Source organism: Ahaetulla prasina, chromosome 12, assembly GCF_028640845.1.
Source record: "Ahaetulla prasina isolate Xishuangbanna chromosome 12, ASM2864084v1, whole genome shotgun sequence".
In the NCBI taxonomy this organism is placed as follows: domain Eukaryota; kingdom Metazoa; phylum Chordata; class Lepidosauria; order Squamata; family Colubridae; genus Ahaetulla; species Ahaetulla prasina.
The window spans coordinates 17,057,954-17,078,906 of record NC_080550.1 but is presented as its reverse complement, the minus strand read 5'-3'; the positions used below and the strand labels follow the sequence as shown (position 1 = coordinate 17,078,906).

The following is a 20,953-nucleotide window of genomic DNA, read 5'->3' as shown; positions in this document are numbered from 1 at the left end:
TACCAAACCTTGTCTTCTCTCTCATTGTAACCCACCCCAGGAATGGCAGAAGAAAGCTTGGGGAAAGGGAAGTTAAGCCCCATCTCTTGGGTTGGCCCAATAAGGTAATAAGAAACTGTGGGATCATATCACACAAAATGACATCAAAAAATAGGGAAGTTAAAAAATTACCAAGTTTGGTGTATTGCTAAAATGCGACCCCTTGTATTTTGAGTGATTGACTAAGTCTGTGACAATGCTTGCCTGACCTTATTTAAATAGAGTTAGACCCAATTATTGCAAACCAAGTCCCAAGCAAGATGGAGAAATTACCAAAAAAAATATTAAAAAAAACAAAAACAAAAAACCACTGGTTAATTTGACCAGTCAAACCATATACCAAACCTTGTCTTCTCTCTCATTGTAACCCACCCCAGGAATGGCAGAAGAAAGCTTGGGGAAAGGGAGGTTAAGCCCCATCTCTTGGGTTGGCCCAATAAGATAATAAGAAACTGTGGGATTATATCACACAAAATGACATCAAGAAATAGGGAAGTTAAAAAATTACCAAGTTTGGTGTATTGCTAAAATGCGACCCCTTGTATTTTGAGTGATTGACTAAGTCTGTGACAATGCTTGCCTGACCTTATTTAAATAGAGTTAGACCCAATTATTGCAAACCAAGTCCCAAGCAAGATGGAGAAATTACCAAAAAAAATATTAAAAAAAACAAAAAAAACCCCACCCTTGAAACCATACTTCTGCATTTTTATTAGAAAACATATATATTGATTGTTTCCTAGTATGATTCGATTGCTTATTTGTACTCTATGATTATCATTAAGTGTTGTATCTTATGATTCTTGATGAATGTATCTTGTCTTTTTACGTACACTGAGAGCATATGCACCAAAGACAAATTCCTTGTGTGTCCAATCACACTTGGCCAATAAAGAATTCTAATTCTAATTCTAATATAGATGTATTCATGAAAGCAATATGAACAGAGCTCAGTTCAAAGGAAATGACATCATTTTACCAGGATAATTTATGTATGTGTACCAGTAAAGTAATGAATTCCTTTAAGATGTGTCTTAACTCTACAATCTAAGTAGCTTTTAACTTAGATATATGAACGGCCCAGGTCAAACATACATTCTGTGAGTATAATTATCATCATTTAAATTCTGCCTGCCTGCTTCGGTGTGGTTATCTGGTTGCCACTGTTATAATCTATTCATGTGATTTTGAACAATATTAAATCCCCATTTGTATCTACTGCTGTTTGCATCAATTAATTAATCAAGATGGAAGGTGAGGACACTACAGAAGTATTAATGCCAAGTTGGAAAACAATGAATGTAGAAAGATTTTTGCCTTGCATTAATAAGATTGAAATGGCATCTATGTACTATAAGCAGGGAAAGAAGCATTGTAATTGTGATATGGGGACAACTGCGTAGTACTGTGTAAGCTTGAATAATCCAATCTTAAGTCTTTAGAAATTCCATTGTTCTCCATATATTATAGAGAGCAAGCATAGTGAAGTGGATGTTAGGGAAGTTAAAAATAAATTTAAATACCCACATTTGATTTTGTTATAACCTTAAAACAGCCGTCAATAGAAATATTAATTGTGCACTTAAAGCAGAATCATAAAACCCACTAATGTGTTATTTGTCAAGCCTGGGGAAAAAAAGGAGAAATTAAAACTGCTAACAACTGCCAAGTTTTGGTTGTTCTGTTAGGATTTTCCACAGCAAATGATGCAATTCAATCCAGAGAAAGAAGTGTAATAGAATTCATTAAGATCAGTGGATCTGAAACCTACTTTGGGACTTGTTTTGGGTTTTGTATGTTCATAATACAGTATGAAAGTAAATTTATAGCCAAAGCCTGTTCATTGATGCTCATAAGTAAATATTCTACTGAAAAAGCAAGCAAGCAGCAGAGCATAATTTAACAAGTCCATGGAAGAGCACCTAAGTCTTTATAATGGTGAGGGGAACACAAAAGTTGTTAGAAGACCAGTCCATGTCTATGGAGATTCTTGATCATCCAGGTCATGGTTGTCCAAAAGATGCATTTCAAAAGGCAATCAGTTTCTTTCTTCGTTCTCCTGAAGAAGCTTCTTGGATGACCAGCAAAATGTTCTCGAGAAAGAAAAAAAAAGCCAAGAAAGTCCACTTGCCCTTTTGAAAAGCACTTTTGGGACAAGTCCAGTCCATGCTTGTAATGGTGAAAATAATGTAATAATTCCAAGGGTTCAGTGGAATTTCACTTGAGATTGAGATGCAGAAATCTCGTTGAACAAAGTCAAAACAGAGATTTTTGTGCATACGAGTATGGACAGAAATTCTAACAGAGGTTTCCTACAACCCATTCACTCTAGGATGGCTTCTTTAACTCAACGTACATAGACCCCTCCCAGTTAAAATTCTGATTATGGAAGGGGCCACAATTTGTTATGCAAAATCCCCATTCCCACCCCACTCCAGGGAAAAGATACTTCAAAATCCCCATTCCCTCCGTATTCCTGGGGAAAGGATATTGAAAAATCTCCATTCCCACCTCACTCTGGAGCCAGCCAGAGGTGGCATTTGCCAATTCTCCGAACTACTCAAAATTTCCGCTCCCGGTTCTCCAGAACCTGTCAGAACCTGCTGCATTTCACCCTTGATTTGCAGTGACATTCCTTTGGGATCACAGATTAGGGGATTCTTTCAGGGATTGGAGAAGGGCAGGTTCTAAAACATGAAAGAGATCGACTTCTTTCTAGATTATATCCTGTGAGACAGAATTACATGCTTCAGGCACCATTCAGTTCACAGAATCCCTGCATTCGCCTTCTGACAACTCTTCTTCTTGGAGATGGTCCAGGGAGATCAGGGCAAGAAAATGCCACTGAACTGGATGAGATCAATTTCCAGAGCAGCTTGTATAGCACTGTTGCACAATCTATTTTCTGTCAAAGGACTTAAAAGCCTGAAGTATAATCCCCTGGAAGCCATACAGTTGGCAGGCTTCAAGTGTTCTCACCTATTCTTTCTTCTTTCCCTTTGGAAGTCTGCATCTTTCTTTCCCCAAGCTGCAGAGAAAGGATTGCTAGATTTTATGGGATATCTGATTTTTTCTTTGTCATTAGGTCTTTAAATTTAGGCTGAAGATGGAGGCATCTGCCAAAAGAGATCTGGATGGCAAAAGCAGCAACTTGCTGTAAGCTTGGTCCCATTGGTATGTGACTGTGATGTCATGCATATAGGACACTTTTATCATTTGGATGAGAGCCTCTGACCACACTGATGTGACATCAAAATGAGGGCTACAAGTTGATCCCTTCCTTGCACAGCCTTAATCCTTAAACATGATAACATAAAGGTAAAGGTTCCCCTCACACATATATGCTAATTGTTCCTGACTCTAGGGGGTGGTACTCAGCTCCGTTTCCAAGCTGAAGAGCCAGCGCTGTCCAAAGACATCTCCGTGGTCATGTGGCCGGCGTGACTAAATGCCAAAGGCACATGGAATGCTGTTACCTTCCCACCAAAGGTGGTCCCTATTTTTCTACTTGGCTTTTTTATGTAGTTTTGAACTACTAGGTTGGCAGAAGCTGGGACAAGTAACGGGAGCTCACCCCGTTACGCGGCGCTAGGGATTCGAACCGCTGAACTGCTGACCTTTTGATCGACAAGCTCAGCATTTTAGCCACGGAGCCATTGCATCCCCTTTAATGATAGGTTGACCTTTTTTTGTTCTGGACTCTTCTTTACCGCTTCTCACCCAATACGAGGAAAATAAATTGGGGGAAAGTACTGTCATATTTTCACAAGATGCTGCCGCAGAACATTCACCATCTCTGATGTTATAATAAACATATTGATTTGGCTTTGAATCTTCCTGCAGTAAAATTGGCTTCCAGGGTAAAGTTGACTTTTACTCAAGCTCTCTATTATATGTTAGAGCACAAAAATAGCCAATCCATTTTGCAAAGCACTCCTTGTTATCTGGATAAAGTATGAAACAACTATGAAGTCTTCAAGTTCAACTTCCTATATGATGTTTGTTACTTCTGAGTCACACATTTACAGTTAGAGGAAACGTTTCCAATTCCAAGAGCAAAGACCAAACCCAGGAAACCAATTTCACTTCTTTAATATGTACTCTAAGATTGGACTGTACATTTCTAGACCTGAAGAGCTGGCTTGACTTGTTTTGATTCTGATTTACTCTACGCCTTAATTTAATATCGCTCCTGACTCACAGAGGACTTTCTATCACCAAGTGTAAAGCAACATTAAAAGAGAGAGAGAAGAAAATAAATCAATAATGGCATTAATCATTTCCTCAATTCCATTTTGATGAAACTGAGTAGCTGATTTTTCTATGAAATAGCTACTTAGCCCGTTGAAGTGAAGTTAAAAGTCCTGTTATCAATGTGATTTTTGTTTCTTACCAAGTAATGTTCAAATAAATGGAAGAAAAGGAAAAAGAGAAAATTGTATTGTATTGCATATTGTACAAGGGTTAAACAGACTTTATATTTTATTGGCTAATTGCTTGACTAAAAGCTACACATCAGAATGTAGTTATTCACAACTCCTAAGCCTGGAACCAAGTGCATATTATATCACTGAATCTTTTCATGCTTCTGGGATTCTATCTCTCATGTCTTTATACATGTCCATTTAGCACAAAACAAATATTCACATTCTGTTTATCATTTTCTAATGTGAAAGCTTTAGGAAATCTGCACTGAGAAGATTTGCCTTACCTATCCATCTTAAGTCATCAACTCCACTGGGCAAACCTAGATCTTGTTCGTGATGGATCTATTCATGCTTCTTCGTATGGTGGTTAAAACCACTATCTCTAAAAGCTTTATCTTATTTAGAATGGAAAGTAATTGTACAAAATAGTATAAGGTCTCCTGCTTGAGCTGGTTGGACTAGAACTCCAAGGACCCTTTCAACATTTCTGTTCTGTTCCATTCCATTCCATTCTTTTTATTAGAAGAGTTACAGGTATGGAATGGACAATCCCAGATTTCCTCCCCTTCCCCAGAAGTCATAAGAGCTAAGGACCTTAGGAGCAAGTGAGTTGTTTTAGAGTGGGCTAACACTTGTGATGCTGGTGAGGACGTGATGGCTCAATGGCTAAAACTTTGAACTTGTTGATCAAAAGATTGGCAATTCAGCGGTTTGAATCCCTAGTGCCGCATGATGGGGTGAGCTCCTGTTACTTGTCCCAGCTTCTGCCAACCTAGCAGTTTGGAAGCACGTAAAAAATGCAAGTAGAAAAATAGGGACCACCTTTGGTGGGAAGGTAACAGCGTTCTGTGCACCTTTGGCATTGAGTCATGCCGGACACATGACCACGGAGACATCTTCGGACAGTGCTGGCTCTTCGGCTTTGAAATGGAGATGAGCACTGCCCTTAGAGTCAGGAACGACTAGCACATATGTGCAAGGGAAATCTTTACCTTTACTTAATGCTTGTGAACAAGCAGAGGACAATTCAAAAAGTAGGTTATCTGTTTATAGTTTTCCTGAACCTTTTATATTTTTTGAAAATATTATCTTAAGGGAAATCTATGAGAAACAAGATGACAGAAGAAGTATCTGTCCTAGTAGAAATTATAGCCACTGTGTCTTTTATAATAACTTTTTCTGACAGAAAATGCTGTTAAAAATTTTTTTTAGTGAATATTGGTCCCTTTTGTCCAATCTATTTCAAATGTATTATTGTTGCCCAATTAATTAAAACCACACAAACAATTTTGTCTTTGAAAGAGGGGACTGGTTGCATCTAAAAGGTTTTTCTTTCTGCTGTTCAATGATTTTGGGGACTGAAATCTCAGTGCCTCCAATTCTTTAGAATAATTTCAAGGTCTATTCTGACCTGGAAGGTCCATAGAGTTTAGGAGCAGAACCAAGTGATTTATGACAAACATGAAATTGACTCCCAGGCTCCAAATAAACATCTTCTGAATTTTCCTTGATAAATATTCAGTGATGATTTCTGGAGATCATCATTTATCTGTTTCAATCTTTGTGTTTCTCATGTATGCAGCAAGCAGAATTTATTCTATTTCTCTTGAACATAGCTTTCATGCCCAGACAGAGACACACATATGGGGGGGGGGAGGAAGAGAAATACTCCATATTTTCTTTCTCTAACATTAGTTTTCTTTTTCCAAATCATTTCTACTAAGCCAAGTTTTTCTTCCCCACAGAATGCTACACAGTTTGGTCTTTGTTACATTGCAGTTCTAATAAGAATAGGCTTTCTATGGTGATAAATGCTGCATTGATGCAGGTTGGTTGGGATTATCTAAAAAAAGCTTAAAATCAATTATATTTCTAAATTCCTTCCGTTGGATTCAGAAGCAGCGCATTATTATTATTATCTATCTAGTGGGATTATTAATACTAACCAGATGTGATTCAAATTTGAAGGAGAGATAGCCAAGGAATTCTCAAGACTTGGAGTTTAAAATTATTGTCCTGAATATAGAAAAAAGCATACAGCTTCAAAGCTACTGCCAAGAAGAACCCTGTATGTATCTATCCATGTAACTGTCAAGACACTGAGGTCAGCTTTAAATTGAGCTGGCTACAATTTATTTGGATTTTTTTAAAAAAAATTACATTTGAATGTGATAAAAATAAAAATCGATTTTTACATCTTCTTAAAAGCTTGAACATTTGTGTTGAAGCATCATGCCACATATCTTCGATGAGATATTAAATGTTCACAAACACACATTTTTCTCCTCTCTTTTTTCCTGACAGATCCTCTTAACATGATGGACAAAAAATATATATTTATTTGTTTTTAATAATAATCTACCAGACTGATAATATAATGATTATGGAGTTAGGCTAGGACCTACAAAACCCAGGTTCTGGTCTCACTCAACCTTGGGAATAAATAATTGGGAGTAAATAATTTAGGACCCATCACTCTCTCTTCAGTCTGCGTCATGAGATTGGTAGAGAAAGGAGAAAAAGGTTCTATGAACCACTCTAGAATAAATTAAAGAGCTGAAGACCCACACATTTCCATATCAGTGGGTTTGAAAGAGCTTGAATTTTAATAAGCAAAGCAAAATGTGGGAGAAGACAAAGGAGACAACCAGCTTGAGCCTGAGGGTGGGGCAAATGCGTCATCAGTCTGGTGTCCCTGAAAGAGACAAAAGTCCAGTCCATTGACTCTGATCTGGCAGCAATTTGCCTTGACTGTTAGTAGATCAGATTCTTGTGTATAGCTTGCATAGAAACCCACAGTGCTTTCTAAGCTGTATAACAGTTCCTGGTTTCTTGCGCCTGGCAAAAACTTATCTATGCTTACTTCCAATAGCTAATCTTGACTTTAATTTCAGGTCCTCCATCTTAAGTAGAAAGTGTCTCTTTAAATAAAAGTGTCATTGAAGCCTCCTTGCTAGATAAAATCCATTCAGTAATGAAGTTGTCATCTTTTCAATAGCACTTGAACATTTATTTTAATTTACCAAAGCCTTAAAAGAAGTACGTGATGTCTATTTTACTTTAATGAAACAGGATTCCGCCCCTCCCCACCCCCCGCTTTGAGTTTCTTTGTTAACAACCCCTGGTGTTGCTAATGAGCTTTTGCTTTATGTATCTGAATGATTATTGTTTTGAACCGTTGGCTTTAATTATTAGTACCATTGTTGTTTTATTTTACATGTTTGCAATAAACATTAAAAAAAACCCAAAACCAGCAATAACAAGAAAACAGAAAACTGCCTAATCACATTTGTAATTTATAGTTTTTAATAACTTAGATAGATAGATTATTATTATTATTATTATTTATTCGATTTTTATACCGCCCTTCTCCCGAAGGACTCAGGGCGGTGTACAGCCAAAATAAAAACAGAGAATACGATATACAATTTAAAATACAAATTAAAAAACTTATTTTATAATTGGCCTAAAAAAACTTTAAAATATATAAAACTAAAAACCCTTAAAATTAATAATAGAAATTTAAAAATCGATAAAATTTAAGCCAGCCCAGCGCGCATAAAAAGATGTGTCTTCAGTTCGCGGCAGAAGGTCCGAAGGTCAGGTATTTGGCGTAAACCCGGGGGAAGTTCGTTCCAGAGTGTGGGAGCCCCCACAAAGAAGGACCTTCCCCTGGGGGCCGCCAGCCGACATTGCTTGGCGGACGGCACCCTGAGAAGTCCCTCTCTGTGAGAGCGTACGGGTCGGTGGGAGGCATGCGGTAACAGCAGGCGGTCCTATAAGTACCCAGGCCCTAAGCCATGGAGCGCTTTAAAGGTAGTGACCAAAACCTTAAAGTGCACCCGAAAGACCACAGGTAGCCAGTGCAGTCTGCGCAGGAGTGGTGTTACGTGGTAGCTATGCGAAGCTTCCTCTATCACCCGCGCAGCTGCATTCTGGACTAACTGAAGCCTCCGAGTGCACCTCAAGGGGAGCCCCATGTAGAGAGCATTACAATAATCCAAGCGAGAGGTAACGAGTGCATGAGTGACTGTGCACAGGGCATCCCGATCAAGGAAGGGGCGCAACTGCCGAACCAGGCAAACCTGGTGGAAGGCCCTCCTGGAGACGGCAGTTAAATGATCTTCAAATGACAGCCGTTCATCCAGGAGGGCTAAGTTGCGCATCCTATCCTTTGGGGCCAATAACTCGCCTCCAACAGTCAGCTGCGGCTGACTCGGGGTGCCGGCATCCACAGTTACTCCGTCTTGGAGGGATTAAGCTTGAGCCTGTTTCTCCCCATCCAGACCCGTATGGCTTCCAAACACCGGGACAGCACTTCAACAGCTTCATTGGGGTGGCCCAGGGTGGAAAAGTAAAGCTGACTGTCATCAGCGTACAGCTGGTATCTCACCCCAAAGCCACTGATGATCTCACCCAATGGCTTCATATAGATGTTGAACAGGAGGGGTGAGAGAATCGACCCCTGCAGCACCCCACAAGTGAGGCCCCTCGCGGTCGACCTCTGCCCCCCTGTCAACACCGTCTGCGACCGGTCAGAGAGATAGGAGGAGAACCACCGATATACGGTGCCTCCCACTCTCAATCCCCCCAACTGGCGCAGCAGGATACCATGGTCGATGGTATCAAAAGCCGCTGAGAGGTCTAATAGGACAGGGCAGAGGAATAACCCCTGTCCCTAGCCATAGATAGATAGATAGATAGATAGATAGATAGATAGATAGATAGATAGATAGATAGATGATAGATACAGAGAGAGAGAGAGAGAGAGAGAGAGAGAGAGAGACAGAGACAGAGACAGAGACAGAGACAGAGACAGAGACAGAGACAGAGAGATAAGGAGGTCTTATTATTTTGGGGCACATGGAGCAAGATGAGGATCCTCTTGCCTTCTTACTTGATTTCACATCTTTGTCTCCCTAATCCTAACCAGAGGAAATGGCAGGGACCGGCTAAGCGGTTAAATATTTTCAGGGAGGACTTATTTTCGGGGGAGGGCTTATTTTAGCGCATATACTCAAAAGCCCGATTGGGCTTATTATTAGGGGATGTCTTACTTTTGGGGAAACACGGTAGGTAGGTAGGTAGATGTTAGATAGAAGATAGATAGATAGATAGATAGATAGATAGATAGATAGATAGATAGATAGATAGATAGATAGATAGACAGAAAAGAGAGAGAGAGAGAGATGAGAGATGGATGGATGGATGGATGGATGGATGGATGGATGGATGGATGGATTTTATTTGCCCAGTATGGACTTGGGGGTTGGGTTGATTGTGGGGGACGGAATAACATTTAGGAATATAGAATCACAGCTCAGTCTAACAAAAATTTTGTTCTATGCAGAGTCAGGAAGGTGATGGCATCTGTTCAAACTGCTATTTCCCTAATGTCTAAAAGGTCTGCACAGTTCATTTTTCTTCTGTTCTGCAAAGGTCACAATTTTTCCAACTGAAAATAAACTTTCATGTTTTGCCTGTTCTGTAAGATCCTTCTATGTCCTCATTTGCCAGGAGCATTTCTAAATGTTCTTCTCTCCCTGGTTTGAATTCTCAGTTTCTAGAAGACTACGATTTCCTGTGCCAAAAATTAGATTAATCTCTTTTGTGAAAAGGAGAGAATATGGTAGGAGAATATGTTTGTGGGATGTAGTATAAGATATATAATCGTGTTTTTAATTAGTTTTAATTGCTATTATACAACCATAAAAAGAAAACAAAGCAAAACATGTGAATCAAATCAAAACAAACTACAAAAAAAAGTCAGAGCAAACTATGTACCCCATAAATCTTAATCCAAATATAAGAATGCAATGATAATTGCATATATATAAAAGATGCTATAACTCAATTTTAAATAAAATAAATCTTGATTATATTGTTTAATCTTTCTTTAATTTTAAAAAAAGCCAGTTCAAAGTTTGGAAGCTAATACATTTCACCTACTTAACCTTTCATACCTGGTATACATGCACATTTTGGCAAAAATCCCGGGATGGTAAATCCAAAGTTCTTGATAAATGGACATGTCTCTTCCAAGAACCTGATTCATCATAATAAGAGGATACTAAGGGACACAATCAAAATGTATGCACTAATATATATTTAGACTTCTATCTACCTGCCATCCATCCATCCATTTTATGAAATAATCTTCTTTTAGGATCATAAGAGACTTTGATTCTGTATATTGATTCATTGGACAATACTCTTCAAAAGATCATTTACATTCTCAATTCTTATGTCAACACTATTAATATTTCTTTCACACTATTCATATTTCTTTTAGTGAAGATTCTTTAATCACGGTAATAGAGATTCCACACAACACTAGGAGGCTTGCAATTTGAAAAGCAGGAAAAAATAAAATAGGAAAACAGACGATATTTGTCCAGGAGGAAACCATACATAGCATGTATGTGTCTGCCTGTGCATCTGGGTCTCTAAATTACAATTTTTCAATTCCTCTTCCTCATCCCCAGATATTAAAAATGAAACCACGCTAGATGTCAATAATCTAAAATTCACTCACAATTCATTATTAATAAGCTATAGCCAGTACTGGACAATGACACTGCACTTTCTCGGGCATTGCAGATCCATACTAACATACAGTTCACTGCTCAACCTGAATTCTTACAAGCAACAGGAAACAACAGGTCAGTAATACCAATATGGGAGCCAGTTCTTCAAAAAAGCAGATATCTTTTTTGCAACAAACTAGTTATTTACTCATATCTATACTTAGATCACTACTTCAGGACCCATAAAACCTATACACAAACTAGAAACACCTTCACAAACTCTTCCTCCAATGTGATATATGCCACCATCTTTCAGTAATGATCCTCCTAGATTCTACAGAGAATAAACAGGAGAAACTTTACATAAAATAATTAACAGACACAAGATTGACATCAGAACTCAAAAGAAGGACACCGTAACTTCAGAGCACTTCAACCTCTCTGGAAATCAAAGTGATTTAAGGAAATTGGGACTTTAACAATACCATCAAGCGAGAAACATCTAAATGTTTTGGGCTATCTCAGAAGGGCTTAACAAACACAATTGATTTTAATACATTGCAATTTCTAATTAGTAAAGTATTTGTAATCTGTCTCACATGTAACCTTCATCTGCATAAGTAGCCTATCTCTTTTCTCCCCTACCTTTCTTTTCTTAAATCTCACCACTCTGTGAATCCAATTAAGATGTGGCTTACGCTTTCTATAAAGTGCATTAGTTAGAAAAAGCATTTATCAGACTTCTGTTTTTTTATTTTTTTGGGTGGGGCACCATAGACAAACACAACTTATTTCCTAAACGGCCTGCTGCAAGTACCCCACATAACAGGAAATGTTATGTGCATAAGCGCACCAGCATGCCTACCATCCCTGTCCTACTGTTCCCAATAATATGTAATCATTCTATGTGTTTATGGCTTTGTTTTGCCTATTTATATCCTTTAATTTTTTTTTCATGTGTCCATGTCTATGTTTATCCTGTTACTTGTTTCCTTGTACTTGTAGATAGATAGATAGATAGGTCTTTGGTTATTCGGGTTTTCTCCCGCGTAAAATTGGAAGTGTCTTGACGATGTTTCGACGAGGTCTCACTCGTCATCTTCAGGCTGGTGCTTTGCTTCGTGCTTGTGCGAGCAAAGTGTGGTTGGAGCTGTCGTCTCTCTATAAATACTGGTGGGGAGGTGTAGAGCGCTGGCTTTGTTGCTGTAAGTGGGTTGGTTGGCTGTGTTGTTACATCTTGATTGGTTGATGGAGTTGATGTTTGCAGATTAGTTGGCTGAAGCATGTATAGAGGCTGAAGCATTTATATTTATAGGCTGAAGCATTTATATTTATATATATAAATTTATTTATTTATAGAGAGACGACAGCTCCGACCATGCTTTGCTCGCACAAGCACGAAGCAAAGCACCAGCCTGAAGATGATGAGTGAGACCTCGTTGAAACGTCGCCAAGACACTTCCAATTTTACGCGGAAGAAAACCCGAATAACCAAAGACCTACATACAAATACCTGCGAAAATCTCAGAAACATAGATAGATAGATAAATAGATAGGTGGATGGATGGATGGATGGATGGATGGATAGATAGATAGATAGATAGATAGATAGATAGATAGATAGATAGATAGATAGATAGATAGATAGATAGATAGATAGATAGATAGATAGATGTTTTCTGGTTTTCTGAATATGAGCTGCCCTTGCAGTAGGTTTGTTAATTGTATCTCAAACATAACAAACTACTTTCTTTTCCAAAACAGATCTGACTTGTGCCAGGAATTCACGATTTAGAATTTTTTTTTAAAAAAACCCAGGATTTTCTGTATTTGCATGTTATAATTCTGCCAGAATACACTGAACATTCCTTACTGCAGCCTTATGAGGTTACAAACAAATCTGACTGTATTTTTTTTTTTAAATGAATCTTTTATGATGCAAAGTGTATTTAAATTTGTATTTTAACGTTGCAAACCAGGAAACGAGTTTCAGGACCTCTTTCTGCCATGAAACCAAACCGAACCAAAAAAAAAAAAATCTACCTTACGTTATTTCATGGCTCAGAATTGCCATGGCTCAGAATAACACACATCAAGACCATTTAGCTGGAATTAGGTCTATTCAGTGCCAGAAGTGGCCAGAAGTACTAATATTTGCTGAGTTTTATTGTGCAAACTGAATATGCTGCATTGTTGTATCCATTGATGTATCCATCAGATTTCTTTCAGTAATTTATTTATTTGTTCAATTTTTATAGCTGCCCATCTCAGTCAATGATTCTGAGGCATTTCGCAATTCATTATGTATCTCCTACATCACCAGTCTGCATTGTTTGCATTATTTTTGGCTTGGAATTGTTATCGTAGACCCATTGCTCTCAATTCCCTTTAAATTAATTTTGTATCCAAATGTACATCTTTAAAATGCAATAAGCCCTATCCTGAAAATAAGCCCTCCTCGAATATATTTATTTATTTCCTCTGGTTAGGGTTAGGGAGACAGAGCTGGAAATCAGCTAAGATGGCAAGAGGATCCCCGTCTTGCTCTACATGCCCCAAAATAATAAGACCTCCCCAAAAATAAAGCCAAGCACTTATTTGGGGTTCAAAAAAATATAAGATAGGGTCTTATTTTTGGGAAAACATGGTATATTTTAAACAATTCAATGTAGATTTTTTTGATACTTTATGAGGTTGGTTGTTCAGCTGCTTCATCACCCAACTAGCTAACGTAATCCTAGCAAGTGAGTGAGGGTGGGATTTGCTGTGTGCTTCACTAATATCAAAGCCAGTATTTTGGAACCAAAGGAGGAAAAAAAAGTCATTTCTAGACCTGGAGTACATAAACCCGGGTAAAATCACTCTAGAAATGGCTGCACGCCGTTGCCAACACTTGTTTCTGATTTGAAAATTTTATCCATTTACTTGGCAAAACCTTAAAAGAGAAGGCAGGGTAGCCAATGCTTTTTAGGAAACTAAACAAAATAACTAAGGAAAGGGATTTCTGGCAATGCTTTTTTCAGGAGGCTGATAAATTTTGTATAATGTTTATATCTCATGGTTTGAAAGGAAAATGAGGCTGGTCCAAGCATCTAGGTATCATTTCAAAGGGAGAGAGAGAAAGAGAGAGATATCTACATGCCATAAAAATGTCATCTGACACATGGTGCTGCAGTGTATTCATTAAAAAACATTACTTGGAGCATTTCCCATGCTATTCCATTCCCGGCTGGCATAATTTTACTCTAGTGGCATATCTGATTAAAAACAACCACAATAAACAAGAATACATGCAGATTACTCAGCATAAACAATTATTTCCCTTTCTCTCTCTTTCTCTCTCCTCCCACCCAGCGTTTGAAAAGACTAACTGATAAATTACAATTGCTGATGGCTTTAGGTCATTGAATCATTCCAAGAAAATAGGAAACACACAACAGAGAGGTCAAAGACCAAATAGGCAAACTAAAAATGGAAATAAACAATCACTTACTTTCTTCCATTGCTACAATGGTTATATTGTGCCATGTGCTAGTTTCTCTGTCCAGCGGTGTGGCCAATGTTATCTTTCCATCTTGAGTATTAATGTTGAATTGTCTCTCAAGGTCAGTGTTCCGATCGATGGAAAACCTAGAGAATAAAGATCCTTATTAAATTATTCACTTAAATACTTTTTGCCTGATCTGAATAACGCTACTCTCATAATCTGACAAATCCGTGTTTGGTTGAATAGCAGCTTTTGTAGCCTCGGTGGATTCACTGAGCTCAATAATGGTATAATTCATAAGGCCCAATAAATAAAAATAAATAAATAAAGATGGACTGAGGATCAGGGAGCAGAATTATAGTCCACGGAGTAATTAGCTGTATGCTCTCAGTGTGAAGGTTAGAAGCCATCACTAAGATGAGTCGGTAGCAGTCTTTCAAAAACTACTGCGAATCAAGAGTTAATTAGATGATCCATCACTTTTATTGGACAACTCCTGTTGTATTTCATCGCCACAGCTAATAATTCTGTCAATACATTAAGAGGGAAGGTTGTTTTCTACATGTTTGTGTGTTTTAAATATGCAGCAAGCCCTCCAACAAAAATGACTTTACAGTAATTAGGTAAATATGTCATCTGTATATTTTTGGTATAAACCAATTCTGAAGACAATAGCTGGCTTTTTGTTTTTGTTTTTTAAAAAGAGCATCTTTTCATGGGTAAAATACTTTTAAAAGCTGAAAAATGACCATTTTATGAACTGATCTCATTGGTGTCTCACAAAACAACTTTGATCTGATAGCAGAGCAAACGAGAAGGTACAGGTGCATTATGCAGCCTAAACCCAGAAAGCCAATTTGACAAAGCAAGAAATCTCAGTAGTAAATTGTTCAAACGGTGCATTAAACAAAATGGTGATTTAGAACTCCCTGAAAATTCTTCAAGAAAGCTTTTATGCCAGTCCATTTTCGTGGAATTGTTTTATTAATGCATTACTTGTAAAAGAAACCAAACTGGGAAATTAAACCTTCAGATTTCTGACAGTCCATGCAGTGAGCGAAAGAGAAAGCAAGAAGCAAAAGGACTGGAGGGGGAAAAAATGATATAGTACCAGCAACCACAGCTTTTATGGTTCTACTAAATCCTAATGTAGAATTTAAATACAGAAGCATATTTAGTATCATTCTAAAGTGTGACATCTCCAAACATCATAACATATAACATAATAACAGAGTTGGAAGGGACCTTGGAGGTCTTCTAGTCCAACCCCCTGCCGAGGCAGGAAACCCTACACCACTTCAGACAAATGGCTATCCAACATTTTCTTAAAAATTTCCAGTGTTGGAGCATTCACAAATTCTGCAGGCAAGTTGTTCCACTTATTGATTGTTCTAACTGTCAGGAAATTTCTCCTTAGTTCTAAGTTGCTTCTCTCCTTGATTAGTTTCCACCCATTGCTTCTTGTTCTATCCTCAGGTGCTTTGGAGAATAGTTTGACTCCCTCTTCTTTGTGGCAACCCCTGAGATATTGGAACACTGCTATCATGTCTCCCCTAGTCCTTCTTTTCATTAAACTAGGCATATCCAGTTCCTGCAACCGTTCTTCATATGTTTTAGCCTCCAGTCCCCTAATCATCTTTGTTGCTCTTCTCTGCACTTTTTCTAGAGTATCAGCATCTTTTTTACATCATGGCGACCAAAACTGAATGCAATATCCCAAGTGTGGCATCACACCAATTCATTTGCATCTAATCCAGTATTCTTCATTACCATGCAGCTATTAATTAGTATTAGTTATCTCACACCATGACTCAGGCTGTTGAGTACATGAGGAGTCTTTAAAATGTTTTTTCTCTTCCAAATTTTGTTCTGACCTGATTTGGATCTGATTTGGACCAGATTTGAGAAAATGCATTACATTAAAACTTGGTTAGATATCAAAAAGACATTTTGACATACATAACTTAAAGCAGTGATGGCGAACCTTTTAAACACCGAGTGCCCAAACTTGCAAGTGCACATGCCCAAACTGAAAGGTTCATGTGTGGACATGTGCATATGTGCAGCAGAGACCTGAAGACCAGCTGGCCAGTGGGAGTCGGGAAATCCCAACACTGGCAGCGTGGCAAGAGGTCAGATCTTTTTCTTTCGTGAGCTTCTGTTTTGTCGTTTGCAGGGAAACAGAAGCTCACGAAAGAAACATCATGGAGATCTAACCTGGGACGATGGCACGTGTGTCAGCACAGAGGGCTCGCCATTGGGGACTTAAAGGAAAAAGAGGAAAAGGAGCAGCAGTACTTGTAAATGTACCATGCCCCCATAACTAAATACCATGCAGGATAAAGCCCACAATTCATCCTGTAACATTGTAAAATTAGGGTATAAAATATGGAGCTTCAAGGCCATATGAGCCAATAATAATAATAATAATAATAATAATAATAATAATAATAATAATAATAATAATAATAATAATAATAACAACAACAACAACAACAACTATAACAACAAACAACAACAACAACAACAATAACAACAACAACCATCAGCGGAACTGCAAAAAACTGTGCTACTCAGAACACCATATATTTTAAGAAGATACTTGGTTGATACCTAGGATGCTGGCAGCAACCTGCATCAACCATTAGCACCAGTCAATGGTATTTGTGACACATTTTTAAATGTTCAGTTGACTGAGTTTCATGTTTAATGAATAAAAGAGATAATAGTAATAATAATAATAATAATAATAATAATAATAATAATAATAATAATAATAATAATAATAATAAGCATAAACTATGTTCAGTTGACTGAGTTTCATGTTTAATGAATAAATAATTATATATATATATATATATATATATATATATATATATATATATATATATATATATATATATATATATATATATATATATATATATATATATATATATATATATATATATCAAGATTTGAGAATCGAATTGCAGAGACTCTGCCATAAACCAATGCAGGTGGTTCCAGTGGTACTCAGCACACTAGGAGCTGTGCCTAAAGACCTAGGCAAACACTTAAAAACAATTGGTGCTGACAAGATCGCCATTGGTCAGCTGCAGAAGGCCACCTTACTGGGATCTGCTCGCATAATTCGCTGGTACATCACGCACTCCTAAACGCTTGGGAAGTGTTCGACTAGTGATCTGTGACACGAAATCCAGCATAGTTATCTCGTTTGCTGTGTATACTGTCATAATAATAATAATAATAATAATAATAATAATAATAATAATAATAATAATAATAATAATAATAATAATAATAATAATAATAATAATAATAATAATAATAACTGAATGTACAAATTAATAAGCATACATTAATTTAAATGGTTTCACAGCATTTCAAGAAAAATAGTGTCTTAGTGCTTTTAAACCTTAGGTGATTTGACTGTAAGATGTAATTTGAGAGGGAATTATTTTTAAAAAAAAAAATGGAGACAGACATGACAAGTGTTGCAACCACAACCTGCCTCTTCTACTACAGAAATATTCCATTGCTGGAGGTTTTCAAGAAAAGATTGGACAACCATTTGTCCTGGATAAAATAAGGACTCGTCTCCTGAGCAGGGAGTTGCACTAAAAGACCTCCAAGGTCCCTTCCATCCCAGTGATTCTAAAGAAAACATATGGCCTGATATTTGGATTAAATTTGTGAATTTATGAACCACTAGACGCTCTTATAAATCGCTGGGTGGACTCTTATGCAAAATACTTTGTATCAACTGTAGCAATGTTATGCTAGGCAATAAGAAGAGGTAGACATGAAAGAAGGAAGGTCCTGCCTTCCTTCTTGTACAGATTGCTTACAAATAGCAGCAAGCTGTACAGAGATCAAATGTTGGCATGAGTCTTGGGTAACTCAGCCAACTGCTTCCTTAATAATTCAAGAGAGAGATAACCAGGGCATGAACCAACTGCTTAGCCATCTTGGTAGTGAGGAACTGATGGATCCTTTGAATATTCATGAAACGGAAATTAGCACTTTTCAATTTTTTTTTAATGGAATACTTTAAAAGAAACCTGTAGCTGAAGCCTTGAGCCAAAAGAATAAAGAAAAGTGGAGGAAAGGAAAGGATATAACCAAGATATACCAAGGATATACCAAAGGATATACCAAAGGATATACCAAAGGATATAAGCAAGATATACCAAGGATATACCAAAGGATATACCAAAGGATATACCAAAGGATATAACCAAGATATACCAAGGGGCGTGCTTAAGAGCACAAAAGTGCCTACCGTTCCTTTCCTATTGTTCCCTTTCATTAGATCAAATTAATATAGTTGTTGCATACTTTTGCTTATATATATGTTTATATGACATGTTGTTGTTTTATGTTGATATTTGTGTATACTGTTGTGACAAAATAAAATAAAATAATAAAAAAGATGGACTACAATAACGTCTGTCTTCTGTTTGCTTTCGTGTTCTATTTAAGCAGGGGTGGGCTGCTGGGGGTTCGCAGGGGTTCAGGAGAACCTTTAGCTAAGATTCTGTGCAGTTTGGAGAACCCCCAAATCCCACTCCTGGCTGGCCCCGCCCACTCCTCCCCTCCCCTCCCAGGAATCCCCACACAGCCTGTTTTGGATGCAGGTAAGTTCAGGGCACACACGGAGGCTTGGGGAGGCCAAAAAACAGGCCTACCAGAAGTTTGGGGAGGCTGGAAAAGGTCCTGTTTTCAGCCTCCAGAGAGCCTCCAGACCAGGGGTGGGTTTTACTTACCTTTACTATCAGTTTGCATCATGCCCACACTTCTGCGCATGTGCAGATCACTTTTGCTGACGTTTGGATCAGTAGCCGGAGCCTCTGGAGCCCCAGGAGGGCAAAAATGCCCCCCCCCAGTGCAGGAGGCCAACTAGGCCACACCCACCATGGCCACGCCCACCCAGCAACCGGGCAGAGAACCCTTTGCTAAAATTTTTGAAACCCACCCTTGTATTTAAGGCTGTGCCAAATTATTCAGAGCAGTGACACAAGAATACATTACGTTGGTACCGTCCCAGGCGCCTGATGGACCCGGAGAGGTTCCGGACGGAGCTTGGGCCATTTCCTGAGGGTCTGGCCCACAGCACGGCAGAGGAACTAGCCGCAGCCTGGGAACGGGCTGCGGCTGGGGCCTTAGACCGTGTCGTGCCTTTGCGGCCTCTGACCCGGCGTAGATCCCAACCGGCTCCTTGGTTCTCCGAGGAGCTGAGGGGGATGAAACGCCGGAGAAGACGCCTAGAGAGTTCTTGGAGGTCCAGCCGTTCAGAGGCTGATCGGACACTAGTTAGATCCTATACTAGGACCTACCTAGTGGCACTGAGGGAAGCGAGGCGTTGCTACGCCTCCTCCCTCATTGCGTCGGCAGATAACCGCCCAGCTGCCCTGTTTCGGGTGACCCGCTCCCTCCTTCACCAGGGGGAGCGGGATGACCCGTTGCAGGGACGTGCTGAGGAGTTTAACGGTTATCTATACGATAAAATCGTTCAGCTTCGGGATGGTCTGGACCAAAATTGTGGCGATTCAGACGGGGCGTCCGAGGGCGGTCTTGGTGATATTGTCTGGGATGAGTTTGACCCTGTGGCTCCCGAGGACATGGACAGGTTGCTGGGTAGATTGAATGCCACCACGTGTTTACTGGACCCGTGCCCCTCCTGGCTGGTGCTGGCCACTCAGGAGGTGACACGAGGCTGGCTCCAGGCGATTACGAGCGCTTCCTTGTTGGAGGGGGTCTTTCCGGCCGCCTTGAAAGAGGCGGTGGTGAGGCCCCTCCTCAAGAAGCCTTCCCTGGACCCGGCTGTTTTAGGTAACTATCGTCCGGTCTCCAACCTTCGCTTCGCGGCGAAGGTTGTAGAGAGTATGGTGGCATATCAGTTTCCCCTGCACCTGGAGGAAACTGTCTATCTAGACCCGTTCCAGTCTGGCTTCCGGCCCGGTTACAGCACTGAGACGGCTTTGGTCGCGTTGGTGGATGATCTCTGGAGGGCCAGGGATAGGGGTTGTTCCTCTGCCCTGGTCCTATTAGACCTCTCAGCGGCTTTTGATACCATCGACCATGGTATCCTGCTGCGCCGGTTGGAGGGATTGGGAGTGAGAGGCACCGTTTATCGGTGGTTCTCCTCCTATCTCTCCGACCAGTCGCAGACGGTGTTGACGGGGGGGGGCAGAGGGCGGCCGCGGGGGGCCTCACTTGTGGGGTGCCTCAGGGTCGATTCTCTCGCCTTCTGTTCAACATCTATATGAAGCCGCTGGGTGAGATCATCAGTGGCTTCGTGTGAGGTACCAGCTGTACGCTGATGACACCCAGCTGTACTTTTCCACACCGGCCACCCCAATGAAGCTATCAAGTGCTGTCCCGGTGTTTGGAAGCCATACGGGTCTGGATGGGGAGAAACAGGCTCAAGCTCAATCCTCCAAGACAGAGTGGCTGTGGATGCGGCATCC

General features: G+C 39.4%; 1 protein-coding gene across 1 annotated transcript in view; it reads right to left on the bottom strand.

The window, feature by feature from the left end:
* Positions 1–20,953, bottom strand: part of CDH8 (cadherin 8) — a 307,900-nt gene that overhangs the window by 55,380 nt on the left and 231,567 nt on the right. The window contains exon 8 of the mRNA XM_058155277.1: positions 14,487–14,623. Coding sequence (XP_058011260.1) covers positions 14,487–14,623 — 137 coding nt within the window. The remainder of the gene's footprint in view (positions 1–14,486; positions 14,624–20,953) is intronic.